This window comes from Erpetoichthys calabaricus, chromosome 14 (genome assembly GCF_900747795.2).
Source record: "Erpetoichthys calabaricus chromosome 14, fErpCal1.3, whole genome shotgun sequence".
Taxonomy (NCBI): Eukaryota; Metazoa; Chordata; class Cladistia; order Polypteriformes; family Polypteridae; genus Erpetoichthys; species Erpetoichthys calabaricus.
In genome coordinates this window covers 92,036,417-92,046,398 of record NC_041407.2, presented here as the reverse complement: position 1 = coordinate 92,046,398, position 9,982 = coordinate 92,036,417, and the positions used below count along the sequence as shown (strand labels likewise).

Below are 9,982 nucleotides of genomic sequence, written 5' to 3'. Positions count from 1 at the left end.
GAACAGACTGAAACTGCGATTCCTAAAAGCTTAATTTGCAACAGCCTGGCCCATAGTGCCACAATTGCAGCTTTCTATGACCATAAAATGCACTGGTCTGAACCAAGGGGGACACTGCTAACTTTGTTCCATTTATACACAATGGTTTTTATTTTGCTTTTTGTAAAAAAGAATCAGGATCTCTTTGGAACAAATTGGTCTTCATGTAAAAAAAATAACAAGGCAGGTTTCTAGCAGTGCTGGGATAGAATTTTCAAATCTTACAGCACAGTGTGGTCTTTTGGTCTGTAGAAAAAGTAGTCTCTGTAGAATATGAAACTGGAAACCCAAACTAAAAATGGTTACCATGTTAATAATCTGATGTTTCCAAAATCATCCCACGTGAAGGATTTCCTGCAGTTCAGACATTCTGTGTCGACAAGCAATCTGTGCTCCTTGTTTCTGGATGACAAATTCTCGGCAAGATGGGTCACTGCATATAAGGGCAATAAGAATGGGCTGAAGTGCTTCTGCTATACTGGAGTCAACAGGTATAGAGCAGCCCTCAAGAAGACCGAGAGTCTCCTTCAACCAGCCAGTCTCTAAAATTCTAGTCGGAAGCCAGTCCAAGACCATCAAACAGCCAGCCAAGCCTTGTATGCCAAGGAACCAAAGCTCAGATATATCCTCCCAGCACTCATTGTATGATGGAGATCTCACAATGCCAAATGCAGAATCAGAATGAGCAACATGAGCTCGTGAAAGGAAACTCAGAGCACTTCGAAAAAACAGGCGGGAAATGGTACTATCCAGAACACCTGCAAGAAAATAAAATAGGTGCATAAATAAATAAAGAAAATGTTCAATCAAACTGACTAATATCCCCATGATCTACAAGCAGTAATTACCTGGTGTGCCTGCCAGTAGTCTGGCAAGTAACAACCCTAGAGTGCAGAAGTTAGCAGTCAGGACAAGCTTATGTTTTTGGGAAAGTTTTGGTAGCATTTCCATAACTAGATTCAGTAAGGAAGAAGAACTAGTATCTGTCCTGGAGGAGAGAAAGAAGGACAAGGTGGAGTTTATTGGTTGAACTGATGTTCCCTAGCTGCTTGTTTAAAGGAATCAAATTTAGAATCAAGTTTCAAACAGGCTAACCATATTAATAACTCATTTACAAATGAATATCAAGTCACTGCTGCAAAACAGTGACCTAATATGCAAACATTTAAATGCACACATTTAATCAAGATTAAGCTGCAATAACTGATACATAATAAAAGGACATTTTGTTTGCATCATATCAATACCTGGTGTGGTCAGGTTCTGTAACCACAAGATTCAAAAAGACACTACAAGCAGTCTGAAGGCTGGCCTCCACTTGTTTCTGGCTGTCTCTGAGTCTGCTACACAGATACTCGATATACTCATAGATGAGCGCTGATAGGTTCAAAGAAAGCAAAATCCTGCGTGGGGCCTCCTCAGCTGTCAGATGACAAAGTCCAGGCAGAAGGAACCTTTTGAGAGAGATAAAAGTATATCAATAGGGAGGTAACCGATTTTAAAAGCCACAATGATCACCAATTTATCAACCGTCATCCAAAAAAAAAGGAGTTTACATTTTAAGCTGTCAATGTTCCATGTTTTTTTGGATACAAATATTAAAAGGTGATGCAATGGTTGGCCCTGCTACCTTACAACTCTAGAGTGCTGGGTTCAGCTCTTAACTCGGTCATTGTTTGTGTGGAAACTGTCAGATTCAGTTACAAGTACTCCGCATGCCTCTTCGGAACTGGTACTACAAAGAGGAGAGTTTATAGTTCCTGTGATTGATTAGTGCCTGCCTTGATTCGAATGTTAGAGGAAAACTGGAGCACTAGGAGAGACACCAAGAGAATGTGTAAATGCCACACAGACAAAGGGATTCAAATCCAGCAGCACTAACCACTGTGTATTCGGTTATAAATTATTTTCCACTACACTTTCACTGGCTATACTGCCAAATATCCATTTTAGTGCTTAGATTTCACGCTGCAGACTTATATTCATTTAAACTGATTTACAAGAAGTATTTCAGTAGATGATTACTTTTGAAGGAGGGGAACTTACTTTTGCTGCATTTTCACAATATAACCTAACATTTTCAAACCTGTGTAAATCAAGATATACTGCTTAGTTTGATGAGTAATTCCAGGTTGTCTCAGTGTGTGGTCGGGTGTGTGTGTGTGTGTGCAGGAGTCGGCCCCGCGATTGACTGGAACCCTGCCCAGGTCACTTTACTAAATTGCACTCTTTACTTTTCCTAAAATCCTGTTCATCATAGTAACTGCCCTTTGAAACACACATATCATGTTTATATCTCTCTGCTTTCATATTTAACATTGTTTTATAGCAATCTTTCAAACATATGTCATAGCAGAGTGCAGCATGAAGTTAACACCTTTCATTAAGTTAAAGTTAAGTTAAAGTGTAAAACGTATACATTTTTAGAACTTTATCTTACTAATGGGCAATCAGAATGTGTGCCTTTGCAGTCTATTTGTTTGAAAAATTGGGCTTTTTTTGTTTTGGTCATCAGTTGTGAATTACTTACTGACTCAAGTTAATTTTTTAAATTAAATTTCTTCAAGATCTCTAACAACTTCATTTCTTTTTGGTTTCTACACTTATCGAGGTTTAAATCTTGTGCTATCTGTGCTATCCTCTTGTATAGTTGCTCACATAAAAAAATTGATTGTGAACCCTCAGTCACTACAGTCAGCTTATCCACAACTCTGTTAGCTGAAACTTTAAACCAGTAAGTTCATTTATTTGTAGACTGCATGTAGCTAAAGTGCCGGGAAATACCTTGATAGGCTTTTTCACATTTGGTCAAATGAGTTGTGTAAATACTGCATATAAACAGAGGACTTGCATGTACAGTCTCTCCATCACTTTTATTGCTAAATTCTGGTTCACTCATGCTAGTCAGTTTGTCCCCTCAAACGAGGTATTACAGCAGGCATTTTTTTTTCAGTCAACCGCCCTTCTTCATGATGCCAACCTCCTTTAGCTGCCTTTCACAACACACAAGAGGGATGGTGACCTTATTATAACCCCAAGTCTACTTACACTTACACAAGAGTTCAACATAATCAAGTAAACATCAGTCTGGAGGATGGTTTTGTAAACAAGTGTTACAGAACAGTGCAGAGGGGTTACGTCACATTTTTCTCTTGGGGATTAATAAAATATATCTAATATGGTCTATAAAATACCAAATTTAAACAGCTCCAAAATTAAATTGACTCTTTATACTCCAAACACTTGTACTATTTTCACAGTGTTCATTTTTCTATAATAAAATGAAGCCACACATATGGAAATAAAACTCTTATTTTATTTCAAAAGCATGTTTTAAATTTTAGGGTTGGTTCTTAACTTCCTCCCAATGTTGCTGGGAAAACTTGTTTAAATTGATTTGTGAATAGCAAGTTATGCTATTTTAATATATTCTTTTGTATTTTACTGAAGGTATATATCACATTACAATAAGTAAATGATAGTTTACACAAAAATTCACTCTAATACAACATTCCAAACATCATGTTTAAGATCAAATGAAAACTACAGTACTGTGCAAAAGTTTTAGGCAGGTGTGAAAAAATGCTGTAAACAAAGAATGCTTTCAAAAATGGAAGTGTTAATCATTTATTTTCAATCAACAAAATGCAGTGAATGAACAAAAGAGAAATCTAAATCAAATCAATATTTGGTGTGGCCACCCTTTGCCTTCAAAACAGCATCAATTCTTCTAGGTACACTTGCACAGTTTTTGAAGGAACTCAGCTGGTAGGTTGTTCTAAACAACTAACCACAGATCTTCTGTGGATGTAGGCTTCCTCACATCCTTCTGTCTCTTCATGTAATCCCAGACACACTCGATGATGTTGAGATCAGGGCTCTGTGGGGGCCATACCATCACTTCCAGGACTTCTTGTTCTTCTTTACGCTGAAGATAGTTCTTAATGACTTTGGCTGTATGTTTGGGGTCGTTGTCCTGCTGCAGAATAAATTTGGGGTCAATCATACGCCTCCCTGATGGTATTGCATGATGGAGAAGTATCTGCCTGTATTTCTCAGCATTGAGAACACCATTAATCCTGACCAAATCTCCAACTCCATTTGCAGAAATGCAGCCCCAAACGTTCAAGGAACCTCCACCATGCTTCACTCTTGCCTGCAGACACTCATTATTGTACCGCTCTCCAGTCCTTCGACGAACAAATTGCCTTCTGCTACAGCCAAATATTTCAAATTTTGACTCATCAGTCCAGAGCACCTGCTGCCATTTTTCTGCACCCCAGTTCCTATGTTTTCGTGCATACTTGAGTCGCTTGGCCTTGTTTCCACGTTGGAGGTATGTCTTTTTGGCTGCAACTCTTCCATGAAGACCACTTCTGGCCAGACTTCTCCGGACAGTAGATGGGTGTACCTGGGTCCCACTGGTTTCTGCCAGTTCTGAGCTGATGGCACTGCTGGACATCTTCCGATTTCGAAGGATAATAAGCTTGATGTGTCTTTCATCTGCTGCACTAAGTTTCCTTGGCCGACCACTGCGACTACGATCCTCGACGTTGCCCATTTTTTTGTGCTTCTTCAAAAGAGCTTGAACAGCACATCTTGAAACCCCAGTCTGCTTTGAAATCTTTGTCTGGGAGAGACCTTGCTGATGCAGTAGAACTACCTTGTGTCTTGTTGCTGTGCTCAATCTTGCCATGACATGAAACTGTCTTCCACAACCTCACCTTGGTAGCAGAGTTTGGCTGTTCCTCACCCAGTTTTAAGCCTCCTACACAGCTGTTTCTGTTTCAGTTAATGACTGTGTTTCAACCTACGTGTGACATTGATGATCATTAGCACCTGTTTGGTAGAATTGGTTGATCAGACACCTGACTAGAATCCTACAAAATCTCTGACTTTGTGCAAGTGTACCTATAAGAATTGATGCTGGTTTGAAGGCAAAAGGTAGTAACACCAAATATTGATTTGATTTAGATTTTTCTTTTGTTCGCTCACTTTGCATTTTGTAAATTGATAACAATAAACAATCATTATTTATATTTCTGAAAGCATTCTTTGTTTACAGCATTTTTTCACACCTGCCTAAAACTTTTGCACAGTACTGTATGTCATACTCAACACCTCTCTGCTATCCAGTTTGGATGTACAGTAGTAAATAGTGAGCCCTTTATGAGGTAGTGCCTTTTGTATATCAATGTTATTTTTATTTATTTGGAGTCCAATGGCATGATTTAAAGCAAACGTCAAATAAAACTTTACAACTGACCTCATATCTTTCAGAGATTTCCAGGGATACTGCTGATGAAGTTTATGTTTTCCATTCCTCTATTGTCAACTAGCCATAGTTAGACAATTAACTAATAGACAAATAGCGTTGGGATCCGTTTATTTTAATAAGGTTCAAACTACTTTGTTTAACTGTGTATTTAAACACATCTGTGCCATAATGTGTACATTATACTTGCATTTTACCCAAGAACTTGTCACAGCACTCTGTGCCTGCACTCATTGATGAGCACTATACAAACATAAATTAAATGGAATTGTAATTTCATTTTGCTCATGGTCACAGTTTATCTGTCATTTCACCAAAACCTTCTCAATTCCACACAAGTCAGTTCTAAACATACCTGAGTACATCCCCTACAAAAGGGCTCGCTGTGCCTTCCTTTGTCTTCTCTTTCTTTTTTCCTTCTTCAAACAGAGTTCTGCTGTAGTCAATGAGAAAGGGCAGCACAGCACACACTTCTTGCTTAAGTGAGGAAGTCTCCTCTGCCAACCAGACACAGAGAGCTCGGACAGAAGCAAAGATGAAGGGCTCATGATACTGAGCTGTGGTGACCTGCAAGAAGATGACACAAAAGATAAAATAATATGCTGTGTTACTTGGAAAAGACTATGCTGTTACTTATTAGATTTAAGAAAGCTGTTCTCAGTGGTGTGGGGTATTCACATTTTTATTACGTACTTTACTTCTGGGCACCGCACCAGCAGCAGCCTTTTATAGAAGCTCTCTTTCTTTTAGTTTTTGATACTTTTTTATTGATTATTAACTATTAAATGTTAGATTAGATGTGAACTGGCATCTGGCCTGTCACTATAAATTTTTTAATTGTTTTTTATATTGAAAATATGCTGCTGTCATCGCAAACCCAAGTGTCAGCTCATCTTAACTGCCTTTCAGACAAGCTAAAACTTAACATGTCACAGGGTGTGCGTAGAGGATCTGACTTCAAATGTTTTCTCATTTCTACAACATTTGAGAATGTAAGAGACTCTGAGAAATGTAAAATGGGATATCCATCCATTATCCAACCTGCTATATCCTAACTACAGGATCACGGGGGGTCTGCTGGAGCCAATCCCAGCCAATACAGGGCGCAAGGCAAGAAACAAACCCCAGGCAGTGCGTCAGCCCACTGCAGGTCACACACTAGGGACAATTTAGGATCGCCAATGCACCTAACCTGCATGTCTTTGGACTGTGGGAGGAAACTGGAGCACCCGGAGGAAACCCACGCAGACACGGGGAGAACATGCAAACTCCAGGCAGGGAGGACCCGGGAAGTGAACCCGGGTCTCCTAACTGCGAGGCAGCAGCGCTAAAGTGAGATATATTAAATATTTCAATATTCTCCTGCTACCAACCGCTCCCCCTCTCTCAGCTGATAGCACAGTGATCACTACCACCTAAGGAGCTCTGTTACACCTTATCGGAAGAGCTGCTCATCTTAGGATGGAAAGGGTGTAGATATGAAGCAAGGACAATAGTAAGGTGGCAAGGAGTCAGATCTGGCCTGCCTGCATATAATGAGGAACATTCAATTGCTTTTAAATAAGTTGAATGAAGTTGTCAGGTACTGCTTAAACTTCTATTTTAAGGAATGGGTTTCATACGGTACAATCAGACGGAATGGAAAAGGCAGGAGGGGGACTGGACATCTACTGTATGTGAATGAGCAATGGTTAAAAAAAACGGCTAAAATGTGTGATCCAGACTAAGAAATATGGACTGAAATCATCCAAATTACTGCCTAGATAGATAAGTTACAGCCTCCTTTTTAGTATTTATTACCTCAGCAATAGAAATGATTCAATCTGTTACCAACACTATCAGAATGAAGAATCATTCAGACCCTGGACCAGTGGTGACATTAAACTTAGGGAATTTTGTTCCTTCCAAACTTCTATCAGTGTGTTCCATTTGTGGACACAACACACTGGACCTGCTCTATCCAACTGTGAATTACTTTAAATGTAAACTCTGTGGCACAAATGGGCAGATCTGAATACATCTTATCCCCACCTGCAAGCCTCTTACGATGGCAGCAGCTCTCTTATCATCCAATCCAGAAGTTCTTGTATGTGTTTGATGGGTTGTGGTTTGTTACAATATTTACATTTTTCTTGAGCTTCTCTAAACTTTTAATTTCCCATTTGAAACAAATAAAGTACTGTCACCTTAATATACTGTACATTGTAAACAGACAATTTTTTTTTGTTTCAGGTAGTAGCAATAACAGAAAACAATTCTTCTTCATCATGGCACTGGAGACAAGATTTTCTCTGAACATACAGTATGACTACTACTACAACCAACATTTTCTCACCTGCATCAGGTAAAAGATAATTGCAGAAATGGCCTCCCCCAAGATTAGAATCATTTGACGACAGCGCTCCAATGTGAGACCCCTTTCTTGAGGATCCTGGCTACACGTCTCCATTGCAAACTCCAGTATGCGGTAGCAGGCTGTGATAGTATCAGTGCGGGATGGCAAACCGCCACTAGAAAATGTGTCTGCAGGTTGTTCAAGTGTCATGCGTACCTCCACACATGCAAGATTTACCATTAGGGCCAAAAACTGACCAGACATCATTCCAGGGTATTTCATAACAGCCCATTCAGGTCCAAAGCTATCTAGCAAGCAGGCAGCAAGCCTAAGAGCTGGATCACGCTGGGCTATGCTGAGTTTAGAACCAAGAATTGACTGTAGACCTCCTGAAAGGTTAGCGAGGCTGGGCTGAAGGTTGGCTGGCAACAATTCCTGCGGAGGAGGGAGAAAATATGGCAAGATCTCACACAGTGTAAACTTTTGCTGATCCTCTGCTCTGCTGAATTCCATACTAAGCTGTTGTAGCAGCTGGGTAAGTTCAGCTGGATACTTTTTCCAGGCTCTTGAACCTGCTTCCCAATTTAGAATTCTGTTTAATAAAGTTAGTGCATGCTCACTTCCTTGCATATTCTGGCAGTACGCCTGGCACAGCAGTGGTATTGCACTTCTGGCCTCCAGAATGCGAGGACCCTCGGGAGTGCAGGCAATTGCTAGCAAGCACTGATAACTATCTTGGATTGTAGCCTGGTCCACAGATACCTGGCTCTGTCCAGACGCTAAACCCAAAAATAGAAGCACTTTGTTGAGAAGCTGAGGGTGAGATACCAAGTCTTGATCTGTACTAAAGGCTGCCAGCAGGGACACAGCCAAGGAGCAAAGCACCTGGGGTGGGCAGTCGGGTGTTGTATTCATTGTTGCCAGTAATCGATTGGGTAGGCTGAAACCAACGGCATCAAAAATCTGACGGCGGGTGCCGGGGTCGGCAGTACCAGCCTGAATCACTTTGGTCACCTGCAGGTATACAAGAGAGAACATGTAAGAAGTTAGACGGGGATTACATTCATTTCAGGACTACACACTAACAAGTGTCTCACCAGCAGCAGAGCAGCAAACTGTTCGCTGTCATTGGCGGGGTTCTTTAAAATCTGTAAGCAGCGCTGCAAAATTGCATTTTGCGAGGCCAGTTTGTCAGAATGTTCAGTAGCTGAGGCTTCGGCATCTCGGACTGCTTCTCCTAAGTCTTCTTCGTGAAGACCGGGACTTTTGATGATACGAGGGCATATGGTAGTGTCGGGCTCTTCCGGTGCCTCTGTCTTGTTATCATCACGCGCGGCTCCACTGCTCTGAGACATCGCTGAACCGAAGCAGAATCAGCCCACGCTGAAACGCTGATTGTTCTCCAGCAGTCACGTACTCAGAAGGACAGAAGCAAGTGTCCAGGAAAAATAAATAACTTTAGGTCGGAAAAACACGGGCACAAGAAGAACAAACCGCGTAAATAAGAATCACATCATTACGCACACCCAGAGCACAGCAGCAGCAGCGAACTTCCACAATGTGACACACGAATGTAAAAAGTCCAGGCGCGCCAAAACAGGAAATGACGACACGGAAGTGAGGAAAATGAATGTGGTGTCAAGTGCTCGGCCTGATCGGCGAACAAATCACTGTGCAGCTTCTAAAGCTTCTTGATAAAGATTTCTAAAATGGTAAAAGTTTATTACATTTAAACAAATATATAAAATATAATAATTAGTATGTATCTTTTATATGCTATAATTAAATGCGGTGCGATATATACATAAAATAATCCACGGTGGCAGATGATATTGTTATGTCGACTTTAAACTTCAGTTCATCATTGAATATCAGGTGTCTCCATAGCATTTAGAGCTGGAAAGCAATGATTAAGTTCAACCGTTAAATATTACTTTTTGGGGTTTCCCTTGGGGCATTTCAGATTATGAATATCGTCCAATAATTATTAACAGGTTAATATATTTAATTTTCATTTCTTTTAAAGCACAGAAATATATCTCTCAAATGCCGGTTTAAAGCAAAATTGACAGAGTAATTCAGCATATTTTGTATAACGGTCTAGTACACCTTACTGACACTCCCAAAATATTGTGACATTGTTTCTGGATCCTTCATACAATATACTGTACACATTTTACATCAGCATCAACCCTAAGTCAAAGTGTAAGAAAAACGTTAACAGGATAAAATCTAGTTATCAATTTAAAAGGTACCTCTTTACAATATTGAATTGGTAATAATTATATTTTATTCCAGATAATATCACGTAAAACACAGCATTCCATCTCAAA

General features: G+C 40.1%; 1 protein-coding gene across 1 annotated transcript; it reads right to left on the bottom strand.

The window, feature by feature from the left end:
* Window positions 1-278: 278 nt before the first annotated feature.
* Window positions 279-9,243, bottom strand: ncdn (neurochondrin). Its single transcript, XM_028819272.2, has 6 exons — window positions 8,747-9,243; window positions 7,650-8,663; window positions 5,670-5,881; window positions 1,287-1,493; window positions 888-1,027; window positions 279-797 (listed from the first exon to the last, which is right to left on the bottom strand). The coding sequence occupies exons 1-6, from the start codon at window positions 9,002-9,004 to the stop codon at window positions 373-375; spliced, it is 2,256 nt and encodes a 751-aa protein (XP_028675105.2). The 5' UTR covers window positions 9,005-9,243; the 3' UTR covers window positions 279-372.
* Window positions 9,244-9,982: the final 739 nt, after the last annotated feature.